This window comes from Rhinolophus sinicus, linkage group LG02, assembly GCF_036562045.2.
Source record: "Rhinolophus sinicus isolate RSC01 linkage group LG02, ASM3656204v1, whole genome shotgun sequence".
NCBI classification, from domain to species: Eukaryota; Metazoa; Chordata; class Mammalia; order Chiroptera; family Rhinolophidae; genus Rhinolophus; species Rhinolophus sinicus.
Genome location: NC_133752.1, coordinates 112559381 through 112577493, shown reverse-complemented (window position 1 = coordinate 112577493; position 18113 = coordinate 112559381). Strand labels below are relative to the sequence as shown.

At 38.8% G+C, this 18113-nt stretch overlaps 2 protein-coding genes and 1 non-coding gene across 4 annotated transcripts in view; 2 read left to right on the top strand and 1 right to left on the bottom strand.

The window, feature by feature from the left end:
- Positions 1–3832, bottom strand: part of KDM5A (lysine demethylase 5A) — a 71502-nt gene extending 67670 nt beyond the window's left edge. Inside the window, exons 1-2 of the mRNA XM_019711317.2 lie at positions 3214–3832; positions 625–702 (exon numbers count right to left, since the gene is read on the bottom strand). Of these exons, the coding sequence (XP_019566876.1) occupies positions 625–702; positions 3214–3378 (243 nt within the window). The 5' untranslated portion in view covers positions 3379–3832. The remainder of the gene's footprint in view (positions 1–624; positions 703–3213) is intronic.
- Positions 3833–14549: 10717 nt separating this feature from the next.
- CCDC77 (coiled-coil domain containing 77) overlaps positions 14550–18113 on the top strand; it is a 29499-nt gene continuing 25935 nt past the window's right edge. For both annotated transcript variants that reach the window (XM_019711336.2, XM_019711335.2), the window contains exon 1: positions 14550–14644. The gene's annotated coding sequence lies outside the window, so the exon portion shown is untranslated. The remainder of the gene's footprint in view (positions 14645–18113) is intronic.
- On the top strand, positions 17218–17322 carry LOC141570241 (U6 spliceosomal RNA). The gene has a single exon (XR_012494251.1). It is a non-coding gene; the product is annotated as a U6 spliceosomal RNA (small nuclear RNA).

Here is an 18113-nt window from a genome sequence, read left to right as displayed (position 1 = left end):
GTTATATAAATGTCTGACCACTATGCTGTACTTCTGAAACTAACATAAAATACTGAATATCAATTGTAATTGACAATTAAAAAAAGGTATTTCAGATAAGTGGAATCATTGAAAAATAAACACAGAAAATCTGACAGACAAGAAAAACAATGCTTTAGAGAGATTAGTAATAGTCAAAGTCAGATCTTAATCAGATTAACAGTTCTGGAAAAGTTCTTTTAAAGCTCCCCCCAAAAAAAACCTCTGAAAACTAAGTGTTTTTTTAATATTTATAGAATTTTAAAAACCATTTTCCAAAGACCACAGGAGGCAGGATCTTCCAACATTAACAAAATATTTTAGAATAATAAACACTGAAGAAAGTACAACTTAAGAATTCCAGATCTTTGACACTAACTAAGCTATGAAAAATAAGGCTTGAGATAGTCTCCCATAATCCCAGTTAAGTGGAAAAACTATAACAGCCACCTGAAACAATTTTTTTAATCAGAAATTTCCTTCCATTCAATCCCAATTAACTCACATGAATTCTGAGCCCTCGTGCATGAGTTTCTCAAAGTTCTCTACCTGGAGCCCTGACATAAAGATTGAAGCAGGAGGCAGAAGTGGTGATGTAACACTCACCTCAAGTTCATTCAGGCGCTGGACTCTGGGAGTGAATCGAAAGCTTTTTACTTCACATGCAAATGGAGGTTGCCAATCCTAAATAGAAAGATTGTTAAGCATATTGGTATACAAGCAAGGAATGCATTATTCCTTCTTTTAATTTAAGGGGTGAGTTGTCAGAAATCATGATGATAACAACAATGTATAAGTCTTCCTTATTGTAGAGACAGAAAGAGTAATATTTTTAGTATCTCCAATTACGTATCTCTAACATTCTTAGTATTAAAATTATTTTATCTATAAATCGTCAAATCTCACCAGTCCCATTATTTACAGCCTACAATTACATCCCCAGTTACTCAAGTGGTATGCAGTGAGCATATGTATCTCAATAGTGTCCAGTAAACATTCAAGTTTACAAATTAAAAAGGAAAACAGAATTTGAAAGAAACAAAAAAGGATACAATTAAAGATTAAAAAGTAGTATTTTAATGTGCTTATATAATTGGGTAATGTTTCTTTCATTCGTGTGTAATGTGACACAGCACTTTACAGTCTACGTTATATAAATGTTTTGTTCAAACCCCAGCTTCTGGGCACCCAAGTATTAAAAAAATAAATAAAAATAAGCAAACCCACTAGAACAAGGACAATTTCCAGATTGGGGACGTGGTATAACTGAAATGAGATAGCATATTTCAAGTAGGGTTTCTGAGAACATAGCTTGATTTGGCCTAAATAATAAATATGTTTAAAAATCTGGGTACTACAAAAATTTATCTTACCTTGGAAACTAAAGAAATCCACAAATACTGAAATGAAATTAATTGAAATTTTCAATAACGTGACTATATATAAAGTCTGTCAACCTTCTTTTAAGTAGTAAAAAAAGTATATTGTTTGGGGTTTTTGTCTTTAACCAAAAGGGACCTTGAACAGAGTTTCCAATTCATGAAGACAACAGAGTAGATGAAAATATGGGTTAGGAAACACTGCAGTGCTTAAGTTTTTTGTCAATATTAGGTAATTTTGATAGAAAAAGAGTTAAGTGAAGCTTTTGGAGGATGGCAATGCAAATATCATCACTCATCATAGCAATTATCTGTTAATGCTTTGCTTCTAAATAACAGTCTATAATCTTAATCAAATTCATTTATTATAATGGGAGTGGCATGTCTGGGTTTTAGAAGCAAACAGATTGAGCTGGGTACAAAATCTACTTTGCCACATGCCCCAAATCATACATTTCATAACTTATCCAGACCTGCATCATCTATAAATTGAGACTTTATTTACCTACTAGGGCTTCAAAGAACATTAAATGAAGTAAGTGCTAAATTAGTTTCTCCCTCCTCCCACCCATCTAAACTTTTTATTTACTGTGGTGCACACCACTATAGTAGTCTGGTTAGAGCAGCTGTTTTTTAAAATGCAACATGGGTAACGGTACTTAATATTTTATTTTTATTACTAGTAGACAAAACATAAAGCAAGGCATCCCTTTAAAAAGCACTAAGGCACAAACTTGAATATGCATTAAGAATCATCTGCAAGCTTCCCAGCTCCTGAGTGAATGGATTAACTTATGGTCACCTCTTCTCTGCTTTGGTTTGTTTGGAATCTAAATAAAACGACTTTACGACGGGAAAAAAAATCACGTGCGAATGCTTGCGAGCAAAGCAGATTCTAGACCTTCCACATTCAGAAACGATTATAATTCCAGTCTGGGAACCGAGCCTAGCAATCTGCAGGTGCACCAGGGACATCATTTGGAAAGCGCTGGTCTAATGGGTCAAGAAATCCTTTGACCTTGACCAAATCACTCCACCTCTTGAGGCACTACTTCCCCCAAACAAGGAGTAGTATCTGCTTTCCTTACCTTAAAGACTGAGAATAATTAACCTATAGGCAAACCCAGGTATTTGCAATAATTGCGATTCGTAAATCTTTGACCCATGGATCCCTTTATCAAAATATTTCAACGTTTTCTTCCACATGCATCACTGACAAATTCTTCCTAAACCTCTACACTTTCAAAATTAAATGCTGTCCCTTCTCTTTCACGGGGGAATACTTTTTCATTGCGGCAGTAATCAGTCTGGGGTTCTTGTTTGGTGATACCATCCTAGGGGACAACTAGAGCTCAAATTACCGTCTAAGAAATCTTAGCCCTGAGATGAGGCCTGCAAATATTTAGTAAATTAAGCGTTCATAGGGCTGGGATAAATAGCCGACGGAGGGCAGTTTTTACTATCGTACCGTAACAAGGACTGAACATGAGTGTAGGACGTGTCATGCGATAATTCTTCAAACACCTTAACCGCCAACGAAAGGCCTAAAGCCTTGTCATCCTTGCCCACAATCCAAAGAAGAAAAGTATCAGTTCCCGAGTTCTAGGCGGAAAGGCCCCAGGGACACCACTCTCGCGTTCAGACAAGCCTATATCAAAAGAAACCAAGGCAAAAATATCCAGAAACTTGGCTTCTAGTTGTTGAGAAAAATGAAGGACAGCAAATATGAAAGGGCAGAAGGAGCGGAAGAGTACAGCTAAACCAAGTGTATCGACTCCCCCACTCTCTCTTCTCCCCGCTCCTCAGAGGCCGGTACCTTGGGCGGTCGGATTTTGCAGATGCCGGTTTTCTCTGCCAGAGGCCGGATGCGGCCGATAAAGCTGAGCGGGTCTGTGAACTCCTCCCAGCTGGGCTCAAAGACTGGGCACTCCGGGGGTGGCACGAACTCCGCCGCGTAGCCCCCCGTCCCCACGCCCGCCATGGCAATACCCAGGGGGCCCCAGTGGGGAAAACAGGTGAAGAAAGGCTGGCTGAAGCCCACCAAATCCGTTCACGTCCCCTGACAGGGGCCAAAGCTCATCTTCTCGGACAAGAACTGCTCAACACAGGAACCCCAGAATCGCTTCCTCCTCTCGTTTGTTATTGTTTCCTTCGGGGCTTTTCCTCACGGGGCCAGGACTTTCCGGAAGTTAACGTACTGTAAAATCCCTCCGCCACCCCAAGAAACAGAATCCCTCCGCGGCAACGCGACGCCTCGTGAACCACCGTCCTTCTCCCTCCCTTCCCCCGCAGCCCAGCGTTGTTCCTTGTCTCCTTGTCCGTGAAAGTTCCGCGCTGTCCGACCAGTGCAAGCCGCACACCTTGAAGGTCCCGCGAGCTCGCCTGAGACGAGAAGCCCTCGGAAGGAGTCAGCACGCGCTCTTCCGGCGCGGAGGAATGTGTAATGGCCCGTAGGGCAGAGGTTCTGCTTCCGGTGAGGTGGGTCCGGTTCCCCTTTGTGTATAAATGGACGGAAAAATAAACCCAGGTTAACCCTACTTTACTGCTAATGCTTCGTGGCTTGATTTAACCTACTTGTCTGACATTTTCCAAGTAACTAACCTTTTCAGTTTTCTCTCTTTTTTTTCTTTCTTTCTTTTTTTTTTTTTTAAGTCTTCTGACTGTTAGTGTCTCTTGACCACTTTATGTCTCCATGACAACAAGTTCGGGTGGAACCCATGCCCCAAATCCTGCGGGCCGGCAGAATTACGTTTTGCCCGCATAGGACCAGCGGCTCTTGACCTTGCTTTTCCAACAGTTGCCAACCCCCAAGTCATCGCAACAGCAATCACTTTCCTGTAGCACCACATACTCAGTAATCCTTTCTCAATTTGGTGTAAAAGTTATCGCAACTGTTCTGACCTTGCCTGTCAAAAATCTCTGTGCCTGTGTCCATCACCACTTCCTCCAAATCGTGGCGAATAACGCAGAAAGGACTAAAGAAATCGTGAGAGTGTAGTTCCTGGTATTTGTTGAAAAGACTTACTTCCCTGGGCTCGTTCTCATACTCCCTGTGCTCTCAGCTACCCCCAGGACCTAAATTGCCAACTATGGCTGATGACTCTCAAATCTCTATTTCCATCCTAGGCTTCTCTCCTAAATTGTAAGGCAGTACATGTAGCTACCTACTAGACAACTCCAGTTGGTAAACTTAAAGTACCATGAACTCACAGTTAATCCCCCACTGTTTTTTCGGTGTTTCCAGTTTCCATGACTTCATCCATCTACTCAGTTGCCGGAGCCAAAAATCTAAAATAATCCTTAACTTCTGCTCGGTTAATACCCCTGTACAATTGTGTTTCAAGACTGGAGATTCTAAAAGTCTTAAATCCACCCACGTCTCTCCATCTTTATCACTGTCCTAATTGAAATTCTTTCTCATCTGAACTATGTTAACAGCTCCGTTCTTGCCCCTGTCAAATCTCCCTGCATTCAGTTGTCAGATTGCTTTGTCTAAAATCTGTAATTCATCTTGTCATTTTTCATTGCTAAACTCAACACCTCCAAACGAATTATTATTTGCTGTCCTACTCCCAACCTTCATCTCATACACTTCTCCACACGCTACACAGAAATTTTTGTAGTGGTTTTAATGCACCATACTTTCACCTCTGAGCCTTTATAAATAATATTTCCTCTGTTGGAACATATTTGTACTCCTGACCCCACCCCACAGTTTCCCATATCCCCTTTCTGACTAAATTTCTACTCCTCCTCCATTATCAACTTAAAGACCACTTCCTCTGGAAAGCCATTCGTAATACTCTAAATTTGTTTAGTCAGCAGGAGCCTGTACTTTCTTTTCAAACTTTTTGAAATTGCTTGTTTAATTGCCTTTCTTCCACAGACTGTAAGCTATACGAAGTCAGGGGAAGTGTCTGTCTTACTGACTTTTTAACCCCAGCTCCTAGAATAGTGCTCGGTATTTAGAATGTGTGCAATAAATATCTGTTGAACGAATGAATAGATCCACCCAATAAATTTACCTTGTGTTTCATTGCCTCATCCTACATTTGCATACTATAAATTTTATTTGAGACTCTACTAGGATGTGATATATATAGTATCCCTCCATTTGATTATAGCATCCACAAAAGTTAATGCCCAGTTGCTCATATCCACCAATCTAAACCCCATACACAAACACTTTGAGGGGATAGTTCTGTTTGTTAGCCTTTGTTGTGTAACAAACCATCTCAAAACTTCGTGGATGAAAATGAAAACTTTATTATTACAATTCTATGGGCTGGCAATCCGGTGATCTCATGGTTTCACCTGGGATCATTCATGCTGTTACAGTCATCTGACAGCTTGACTGCAATTGGAGGATCCAAGATGACCTCACTCACATGTCTGGCATGTTGGCTGGGAAGGCTCAGTTCACATGACTTCTCATCCTTGGTAAGGTAGACAGGGCTTTTTCATAGCATGTCATCTTAACATTCCAAGAGTATGACAGTGGATGCCTAGGCCTAAAGTCTAGACTCCAAAATATATAAGGTCACTTCTATCACATTCTGTTGATCAAAGCAAGTCATACGGCGAGCCCTGATTCAAGAGGGTAGTAAAATTATTTCCATTTCTTGACAGGAAGAGCAACAACATAACATTGCAAAGAGATGTAGAGAAAGAAAGGTGTGATTCATTACATACAATTATAATGATACACAGCAAAATCGAAGATTTTTTACTACTTAAATCTGGACACCATATTATTCACACACAAAAGGAGAAATAATGAAATTCTAAGTAAAACAAATAATATTGAAATAATTAATTTCATGAAATACTGAATTAAAATATAATGGTTTTGCTTTATTATTAGAGCAGCAAGGCCCTGATAGACCCTCAGTATAAGCACAAACTTGTGAAAGGTTTGATCCCGTTTATTTCCTGTTATTCTTTCAAGTAATACTTTATACCTATTATTTTAAACTATTTCCCTGGTAGAGTATAAAATCATAGAGTAAGATTCTCAGTCATTTTTATTTGCTTTGATACTCCTGAGATATCTGTAGCAGTCTCTCCTGCTAACCGTGAGTCTATAAGAGAAGGGCCGTAAATATCTCTGCTGGGGATGGAAAAACCTTCTCCAGTTTTACCCACCTCAGATTCTGATGCTCCCCTCAAGGAGTTTTACCCAGCCTCACCCCTCATGCCCACCCCTTTGAGAATCACTATTGTAACAATGCAAAAGTCATGTTTTATCAGCTCTTATGAGGGTATTCTGCACACAGGATGTTAAATTGACTGTCAATAGTATTTGAGTCTCTGGACAGAACAGTTGAGTATAGCTGCAGTTTTAAAGGTGTTATTTTCATTATTTGAACAGTTCTTTTTTAAAAAATATTTTTTAAAACTTTTATTTATTATTTAAATGTGTTTTTCCAGGACTCATCAGCTCTAAGTCAAATAGTTGTTTCAGTCTAGTTGTGAAGGGTGAAGCTCACAGTGGCCCACGTGGGGATCAAACTGGCAACCTTGTTGCTAAGTACAGCTTGCACTCTAACCAACTGAGCTAACCAGCTGCCCCCAAAATTACTTTTTAAGGCCATTTTATTTAAACAGTTTTTACCAGTGGTTCTCAAACATTTTGGATTCAGGATCCCTTTACAGTCTTAAAAAATAATTGAAAACCCTAAAAAGGTCTTGTTTATGGATTACATGTAGGTATTTATTATATTAGAAATTAAAACTAAGTGTTTAAAATATTCATTAAAAATAGTAAACCCATTGCATGTTGGATTACATTCTCCAGAGAAATAAGACCAATAAGATGTGTATATAGATAGAAAGAAATTTATGATGAGGAATTGGCTCACATGATTATGAAGGCTGGCAAGTCCAAAATCTGCAGTGTGAGCTGGCAGGCTAGAGGCCAAGGACAGCTGATGGTACAGATGAAGGCTGAGGGCAGTCTGCAGGAGAATTCCATCTTGTTTTGGGAGGCTGGCTTTTTGTTCTATTCAGTCCTTCAACGATTGGATGAAGCCCACCCACAGTATGGCAGGCAAATATGCTTTACCCAAAATTCATTGATTAAATGTTAATCTCATCCAAAGACACGTTCCAAGTTGACACATAAAATAGCTATTACACACGTTAATATAAATATATTTTATAAATAATAATATTTTCCAAAACAAATTAATGAGAAGAGTGGCATTGATTTACATTTTTTGAAAAAATTTAAAATATTTAGCTTAGGGGATCAAGTTGGATTCTCATATCAGTCTGCATTCAATCTGTTATGATATGTTGTTTTAGTTGAAGTATATGACGAAAATCTAGCATCACACAGATATGTAGTTGGAAAAAGGGAGAAATATATTTTAAATATTTAGCTTTTTCACATAACTGTTATTTCTTAAAGGTTGGCAATGTGGAATTTAAACTTTATCAATGGATGTTTTGTACTCTGTTACATTAGAATGGTAATCAACATTGCCCTTGAATGGATTTTTTTACTCAGTTATGATTTTGTAACATCATTCATTGATCGTTTAGAAAATATTGGTTCACTGAGTTATACAGTTCTTCCTAATGTTGACACATATCATTATATTTCAGTTATAAGAATCACAAAGATATCCTCATCGATCTTCTGAAAATTTGTCAAATTCCTAGTGACAGAAACAAGTTTCCAAAACTGTAATTTTCACCTGAAATTTGAAATTTTCACCATCAAGTAACATTAGTTGTTTCCATTGAAGAGTTGGACTCATATTTTTCTTTTTCAAGAATATGTCTTTCAAATACTTAGATCTGAATAGCCATAGTCTGTCTGTTAGGCCTCCTGATGTTCCATGAAAAAAGTGGCCAGTTTAGCTCATAAGTGCTTTTCCTTGAGCAAACCCTCCTACTTTTGTGTGCAGCAGAAGTGCTACATGTGTACTTCCTACTTCATCACACAGACTATTTAAAAAGACATATATTCAAGAGTCAAGGTGTATTAAAACTAATCATTTTTGCTGCTTCATCATGGGAATTCTTAAGTGAAACTGGCTTTAAAAAAACATAATAAACAAACCATGAGTGTGTGTGATTACGACAATAACTACTGGGCCGGCCCGGTGGCTCAGGGGGTTGGAGCTCCATCCTCCTAACTCCAAAGGCTGCCGGTTCGATTCCTACATGGGCCAGTGGGCTCTCAACCACAAGGTTGCCGGTTCGACTCCCGCAAGGGATGGTGGGCTATGCCCCCTGCAACTAGCAACGGCAACTAGCAACGGCAACTGGACCTGGAGCTGAGCTGCACCCTCCACAACTAACACTGAAAGAACAACAACTTGAAGCTGAATGGCACCCTCCACAACTGAGATTGAAAGGACAACTTGACTTGGAAAAAGGCCTGGAAGTACACACTGTTCCCCAATAAAGTCCTGAAAAAAAAAAAAAAAGACAATAACTACTAATATAGTTTGGTGTCTTTGCCATAATTCATGGCCAAGGGACCAGCAGTTTTACCCACATTGCTTTTGTACCATCAGTGCAAAAGTCAACAGGAAAAAAGGCAAATAGCATCTTAGTATTAATATAAAAACAATTTTGACTTCGAGATCTTCAGAAAGTATTTCAGGGACCAGTAGGGGTCTGAGAACAAACAGGGATCTGTGGACAACACTTTGAGCACTGCTGGTTTGTCCTATAATTTGAATTAACATAATAAGGGATGGAAAGGCTGGCGGAGACCTGCTTTAAAAAGAAAAGTAAATAACGTATGAAAGCAACAGTTTCAACAACAGGTCTTTGCTTATTAAGTATTTAAACATTTAAATTTTACACTAGATTCTTCCAAAATGCATTAAAATGGGTTCTCTTACATACTTTAACAGTACAAGAAATCAAATATAGTTGACAAACCTTTAAATTCATTTAGGCCAAAATAATGACAGTTTATTTTGCATCTGGTGATCTGTGATTGAATTCGATTACGTTCAACAATTCAGTTCAGTAAACATTTCCATTTAGCTCCCACCAGTGCTATGTTTGAACATCATTTTAAACCGGTGCTTCTTACTGTGTGTCAGAGTAGGGTTTGGAAAAGGCATTATTGTTAGAAAACTCAGATTTAGTATTTAGAAAACAGACAAAAATTGTTATTTATACAACAAACTAGAGAAAGTAAAAGCCAACAGACTCAATTAATAGAAATACATACTTGTGGGCGGGCCCAGTGGTTCAAGTGGTTGGAGTGCCCCGGCTCCTAACACCGAGGCCGCTGGTTTGATTCCCACATGGGCCAGTGAGCTGCACCTCTACAGCTAAGATTGTGAACAACAGCTCTCCTTGGAGCTGGGCTGCTGTGGGTTACTGTGTGCTGCCATCAGCGGCCGGTGTGAGTGGCAGCAGCAAGCGTGACCAGCAGCCGGCCAGAGCTGCTGTGAGTGGCCCACTGACGACTGGCGACTGACTACCTCAGCCCCGGGGAGAGCAAGGCTCATCATACCAGCATGGGCCAGGGAGCTGTGTCCTACACTAGACTGAGAAACAACGGCTTGAACCGGAGGGGGGCGGGAGGTGAAAGAAGGGGGCGGGGAAACAATCATCATTTGAAATACTGCATTTAAAAATCTTTAGATCACTACCTAGATTATGAGAGCCATTGAACATAATGTAGGCCTGAGATTTATAAGTTATCTCCAAATTCTTATGAAATACTGCCATGCATTGTTGAACTAATCCTTTCCTTAATAACTTCCTTTTATACATCTTAATGTTTAAGTGAAAGATCTGTTAGTCACTATGTTCAAAATTCTGGTATAAATGTAGTCTGTTAACCAAAGCTCTTCTGTACATGCGTTCTTTTTCTTCTCCAGTATGGGAATACTATCCCATATTAACTGAACTTTATCCTTGGTTTCACCATTGCTTTAAAGTTCCACAATTTTTGAAACAAGTTTTTTATCTCTTCTTCAAGATAATGAGTGAAAATATTTGCACCTAAAATTGAGGTCTACAGAAACTACTTGTCAATTATCACTCTCTATTGTCCTCCCTTCATTAAAGTATCTACAATCAGATTATTTGCACATTCCTTTTCAGTCTGTCTACCTTCCCTCAAAGTACACACAGCTCTGTTCTACCCAAGACATCAGTATTATTTACTTGAATATTATTTACACTTACATGACCTTTAATGGATTCCTAATCACCGATTCTTTTCTACAGAGGAGCTAAAAGGCTGTTGTAAGGCAAGGTACAAGATTATCAATGAATTTGGGTGCATTGTGAATTGTTCTAGTCAGCAGTAAGACCATGGATATATATTATGGAAATAGTCTGTGTTTTTCGGTTTACAACGTCCTTTGCTGTCTTTCTTGGATTATGATTTAGTTTGGAATTTTAATTTGATATCCCCTATTGCAAGTGGGGGTAAACGACAAATTGCGTTTATTCCATAGACTAACTAGTGTAACATTCAAAGTGTACTGTAAAAAAAAAATCATTTAGCTAGGTAAAACATATCATTTTAATCTCTAAATATGTTTTTGCCAAAATATTTGTGTAATTTGTGAAGTAATATACCAAAATGTACCAAGAGTTTTTAATTAAAAAACTGAGTGAAGTATTTTCTCATAATTGGTTTGGACTAGCCCAAATTTATTTCAAGGACTTTAATAATAATTTCCTATATCACACATGACTTTACAGGAGACAGGTAACAGAAACCTTTTTCTCTATTTACCAACCTAGACATGAGAGTAAAAATAATAATAATAATAATAGAGAGATGATAAATATTAGTCTTCTATCTTCTCTCTACTCTGTGATTTTTCAAAATTAAAATATGCTTAGCAATTATTTCTTTGTTTTCTTGGTGCAGGCTCCCTGAACAGCTATGCATTTTTTGTGTACTCATATTTCTTTTAATGTGTTTGTATGTGCATTGCCTGTTTTTTGTGATCTCTCAGAGGACAAGAGTTGTTATTTCTTAAATTTAGCATTAAATGAAGATGGGAGCATACTAAATATATGCTCCTTCAATTAAATTGGTTCTTACTCTGAGAGATACTATTGCTGTGAAGCCCATGGTTTCTCCTACACAACTAAGAGAAACTAAAAGTTTGCTCTTCAGTTATTTCTACTGACCTAATTAAAAGTTAATTTTTTCCAGGAAGGTAATGGTTCCTTCACTAGAAGAAGAAAAACCAGCATACAATGCTAAGAATGAATGGAGAGAGAGATCTGAGAGTGTTTTCATAGTCATCATGTGCATCAAATTGGAGAAAAGGTGAAAATTGGTGACAGTGTAAAATGCCAGAAAAAGATCACGTGAGATAAGACAAGATAAGAAGTTATCACTAAATTTAGCAATTAGTAGATCATAGAGCAATTTAAATAAAGTTACGGAGTCAAAATCCAGTCTCCAGTGAGTTGGGAGGTGAAGAAAAGGAGCCAAGCATAGACTGAAGATTCCTTGGTTGTAGAGGAAAAGCAGGGTATGGGAAGATGGAAGTTACCAAAGGAGAACCAAAGAAAGTTTTCACAAACTAGGAGAGATAAGTTTGTCTAAGTGCTGAGAAGAAAGAACTACTGGAGAAATGGAGGTTGAATAGATGAGAAAAACCAAAGCCCCTAAAGAGATCAAAGAAAGGAGAGCATGAAGAGAAAGGAACACGTCTGTTTGTAAGGCAGGGGGAAAGAAGGAAGGAAGTAAAAATACAGAAATGCCAAGAAGTTGAGACAGTTGGTGAATTGAGAAATAGAGAGGAAGGTATTGGGAGGGCTGCCTTGGGGGCTTGAGGCAAATAATGAATGTCCAAAATGGCTGCTGTGGAAATGAGGAGCAAACATTTTCTGTGAAGTGTTGTTCTTTACTTCTGAGGGCTTAACTAAGGTTGGAGACCATAAATTTATGGTGATACCATTTCCCATAAATGTAAGCCATTCTCCAGCAGCATACATAGAAGGTGGATAGTAAGAATAATCTTAAGTGCAGGGATTATCAGCACAGTTACAACAGGAAGGCAAAGAAAAAGAGGTGAGATTATTGGCAAGAACAGTCAAATGTATGCACCCCAGCACTAAGCGGGGTAGGAAAGTAAAACCCTGGGGCAGGAGAATATATAAAGGTAGTGTTCCCCAGGCTGCTCTTCTCACAGCCTACAAATACATTCTTCCTCTTGTGCTTCCCATTCTGATTAATGTCAGCTTCTCTAGCTAGCTTCCCTATCTCGGGTCCAGTCAGTTGGAACTTTTAAATATCTTCCATTTCTTTCATCATATTTCCATCATTGCCACCCTTGTTTAGGCCTTTGCCTTCATATGAATTATCACTGTAACCTCCCAGATCTTCAAGCATTGTTCTTAATTCATCCTATGCCATTGTAATGACTTTTTGTTGTTGTTAATTGTCAATCTGATGTTGGGTGGTTGCAAGAGATGGATGGGTTGAGAATGACACTTTGGCATTTGAATGAATGATGACACATTAACCTAGATATAGAATGAAAGAGAGCAACCTAACAGGAGAGGCAACACATATGTAGGGAGAAATGTTATACATGCATTCAAAAACAATTATTGAGCATCTGTTATGTTCCAGGCACTCTTCCAGATGCTGGATATATGACCACAACAAAAACAAATTATCTCCACTCATAGAGCTTATATTCTAGTGGTGAGGGGAGATAAAATAATAAGCACAAGTAAATAAATACATACTATTTTAGGTGGTATAAGGTCTTTTGAAAAGGAGAGAAGGGAGGGTGGTAAAGGAGTATAGGGTAGTCGGAGAAGGGCTCAAGATTGATGATATTTGAACAGAAGCTATGCTATAAACATACAATGACAAATTGGACAAGAATATCAAAGCAGAGGGATTACTTCCGATCAAGGAGATGGTGCTTGTGTTGGCCTTTGTAGGAATTTTATGGGTGATGATTCATGGAAAGGGTCAATCCAAATAAAAGGAAGAGTGTGAGACAATGCTGAAAAATACACGCTATATTCAGGAAATAACCAGTTATTTATGATAATAGAGATAAGTAGAGTCAGACTATAGTAGTGTTTGAATGCCATATTACTATCTGGACTTCATTCTCTAGGTGTGGGGAATCACCAAAAGTCTATGAGCACGAGTGTGACACATCCAGAAGAGTGCTTAAAAAAAATAATCATCTTTTATAGAATGGACTGGAGAAGGAAAAACTCGAAGCAAAAACACTAGTTAGAAACCTATTGTAGTAGTTCAACTGAAAGGTAATGAGACCTGGAGTGGAAATAAACAGGAAGATATATATTTGAGAACCAGTATGAACATAAGATCACTATGATTTGGGTTTTTAAAATGTAAGGGCCAAAAGAGAGATAAAAATACTGAGCCAAAGTGTCTGGGAAGATCTTGATATAACTAATAGAGAAAATCACAACAGGGAAAAAGGCAGATTTCAGAGAAGATGGCAAGTTTCTTCGGGGCATCCTTAGGTTTTACACCAGTGAGTTCCAGCTTTTCCATAGCAGTAGCTGCATCTCTGAGACTAAGGTTCCTTTCCCCTTACTCCTGTGACACCTTGCTTTTCTGGAAAGATGAGACTACAACTGAGTTTTAAACTAGCTTATATTATTGTAGCCAATTTCTCACACCTCTCAGGAAAAGAAAGTAGGGTCTGCTATCTGACAAAAACAGTAGCATTTAGACACATAACTCCCTGACTGTACAAGTTGAACCAAAGTTCCTATGTTGGCTTAGGACACCAGATCATGAAGGAGAAACTGTCTTAGAATCTTCTTGGTGAAGATTCTTATAAGCTTGTACGTTATAAGACATAATAATCCTGTGATCCTTTCCATAACGATGCATAGCGTTTCTGCATCATTTTTCATGAAAACAAACTAGTTGAACAAGCATAAACTGGGGGGTGCCCAGAACGAGTTCATTCTGATCCCAAACATCATACATATTACCACCAGTCCTGGGATAAGCTGGGTTGAAGCCGACTTTCATCCTCAGCCCGGACAGTTGTGTGCAGAAGTGAAACTACATTTCCCGACGATCTCTGCACTGTAAGAAGCGCGCGAGGGAGGGCGGGAATGGAGGGGGCGTGCCTCTTGTAATTAGCCTTTTTATTGGTGCGCAGTCCAAAGGGCCGTGTAAACCTTTGGGTGATTGGACGGATTCGTGCACGGCCGGTGGCGCTGCGGCGCTCCCTGATTTAACATTTGTTTTTCGGTTGGATTCTCTGCCTCGGTGGCTTTAGTGTGGCGTGAGTATAAAGTTTCGGGTTTCGGGTGAGAGGGATAGGCAAGGGGACTTGGGAAGGAAAAACCTGGTGAGGGAGGAGTAACTGTGGAAGCAGTACGGAAGAGAGGGATGTGAGCCTGAAAATATGGGGGTCGTTAGCAGCAGGGCTGAGGCCGGAAGAGAAAAGTTAGAATCTGCAAAGGGAAAGATTTAGGGGGTGCTGGAGGATTGGGGAGCTATAGAGATGAGGGAGTCAAGAATGGGATGAAATGGGAAAAGTACAGAATTTGGACGTCCTGGAGCTGGGTTCTGGTAGTTCCTCCCCCCACGCTAGTCTAAGCCTCTATTTACTCATTTGTAAAATTAAGGGATAATAAAAATACTTCACAGCGTTGTGGGCATAGATAAAATAATAAATGTCTGAGTGCTAAATAAAGGTTAGCTGTAAGAAGACAAGCTATAAAAAAATACGACGGTGTGGTCAAAAAATATGGTTAATGTTTAAATAAAAAAATTTATTACAGTAAAAGACACATTGCCACAAATCCCCCTCAATATACTTCTCGCTTCAAACACACTTATCCCATCGTTTTTGCCACTTTCTGAAGCAGTTCTGGAAGTCCTCTTCCGTGAGTGTCTTTAGTTGTTCTGTTGTGGCTGCCTCGATGTCCTGAATCATTTTGACTTTGGGGAAGAGCCAGAAGTCTCACGGTGCCAGATCTGGTGAATAAGGGGGATGAGGACACTCCGTAACATTTTTATTTGACAAATTGTATCAGAAGCCATTTGTGACACGGTTGTGATCATAAAATACGGTGAATGCTGCAGCCGAGAGCCATCCAACGGAAAGGCAGGGATCTTCAATACCAGAAGCAGCGCATAGAACCTCAGTAACAGTGTGTGACAAGTTTCAACTTGTTTGGTGCAGTCAGTTGGGTGTGAGCTACGGTTGGGAGAAGGGGTGTTTTAAAGTGTGCTGTAAATCATCCTCCATCATGACAACGCTCTGTGTGGCACATCACTTCTGGTACGACAGTTTGTCAAATAAAAACGTTATGGTGTTTCCTCACCCACCTTATTTATTGTGCCACTTCCGGCTCTTTCCCAAAGTCAGAATGATTCAGGATATCGAGGCAGCCACAACAGCCCAACTAATGACACTCACGAAAGAGGACTTCCAGAACTGCTTCAGAAAGTGGCAAGAACAATGGGATAAGTGTGTTCGAAACGAGAGGGAGTATGTTGAGGGGGATTAATGGCAATGGGTCTTTTACCGTAATAAACTTTTTTTATTTAAACATTCACCAGATTGTTTGATCACACCTCGTATATCTAAACAAGGATATTGCAGAGATAGAGGAATGGAAGCTAGCTGAAACCTGTTAATTTATAAGCAAGGCCATTGTTCTTTTGCGAGATACAATAATGAATAAGGCACAGTTTCTATCTGCAAGGAATATGCACTATCTTGGGAGAAATGACAGCAATAGAGAACTTTAATGTGTTAACTTGTAGAAGATTACAATGCAGTTCTTTTACAGTTAGATCATTTGGAAAGATCATTTTGGATGGAGAGACTCAGGCAAGAGATGAAGGAGGTAGTGTTTGAGTTTTTGTGTGCAGACAGAATTTTATTAAATGAAATTAATGAGTGGAGGGAGCTATGTTCCATCTGGAGGAACAAAGTGTGGATGCAAGAAAAGTTATCTGGAAACTGAGGTTAGGGGAGTAGAGGGGAAATGAGGTAGGAGGGATAGGTTTGGTCCTTAGAAGTAGTGACCTCTAAGCAGAGTTTGACTTAATGTATTAGGCCATGAGGAGCTGCTTATGAAATTTATGATTTTTGAGAAGATGGTCCAGGGGAGACCAGGGGTGGGTAGAACAATTAAGCCATTGTGGTAGAGTGGGTAAGAAGATATGGAAATTCTCAGTTAGAATGGTTATTGTTGAGATAGAATTTAGATGATTTTCACATGGTTGGATAAAAGGGTCAACAGAAAGAAATAATTTAAATTTTCAAATCCAAGTTGCTTGGAAGATGCTACTACTAAAATAGGAAAGTCAGAGAAGCATGTTTGGATGAAAAGGATGATGTGTTAGGTTTGGGAAATGTTAGCTTTGAGGTGCTAAAGAATGTGACTTGATTTTTTTTTTTTTTCTTAAACATTTCAAGCTCCAATGGGACATATATGTGAAAATGCCCATTACATAATTGGAAATTCAAATCAGGACATTGAAAGAGGTCATTTGTTCATTCAACAAGTAGTTGTTACTCTATGCCAGGTAGTCATGTTTTGATGATGGAGGTAATCATAAAAGCAGTGGCAATAATGTTTCCGAAAAATGGATAGAGGAAGTAGTCAAGAAAATTGAAGACAAAACCTTTTGAACCAAGAGAGGAATATTTTCAGTAAAAATAATAATATGCATTTATTGAGTGCTTGTATGTATCATACGCTATGCTCAGCCCTTTTATTCATTGTTTGTTGACGTAAGAAATTCCAAACCTGTAGAGAATTTTTAATCAGTTTATTTGAGCCAAACTGAGGACAATTGCTGGGAAGCAAAATCTCTATGGATTAAGAAAATGCTCTGGTGCTTGCTTCGGCAGCACATATACTAACACTGGAACGACACAGAGGAGATTAGCGTGGCCTGTGCAAGGATGACACGCAGATTTCTGAAGCGTTCCACATTTTGTGCAGCGCCCCAGCCTCCTCACACCCTTTGCTGATTACCTCCCAAGAAACAATGAGTCAAAGCACAGCATAAGGCTCTCAGTAGCAAAACTGTGACTTTTCTCTATAAAAATATTTGTGTAAGGCAATCTGAAATGAAAACAAAGCTGAGTTACACCTGGATATTTATGTGCAAATATGTTGACTTGCATTTCTTTCATAAACCTTAAAAAAAAAAAAAAAGTTATGCAGTCAATTGTGGTGGTGATTGGACCTATCTGTGATATACGAAAATCTGTGAATCTGTGTATACTTTAAATGAGTGAATTTTATGGATTGTGAATTACATCTCAATAAAACTTTCTAAAAATGTCACCCATAATCTTAACCATACCAACCCAGCTACCATTTTTATTTTCTAGATTATTTTTCACAAGAGGCAAATTGGCTGAATTTGGAGGTTTTGTAGAAGGAGGTAAATTTGAAGGAGGCAAGTAGAATAAGAAGAGATGGCATATTTAAAAGGTCGGCTGGTAAGAGAAAGCAAATGGAGTGACAGAATCAGAAACAGGTTTTCTAACGAGATCGGATAGATTGACCAGTAGAAGAAAAAGATGTTGAACAGAATCAAATTCATATTGAGGATTTACATTTGTTTTTATTTAAAAAAATTTGTTGAGCACCTACTATGAAGCAGGCACTATTTTAGTTACTGGGCATACAGCAGTGAACACAAGACATAAAAAATGCCTGCCCTTGGTGAGTTTCCACATTCCCGTGAGGAGAGTCACAAAATAAACACAACATGTCAGA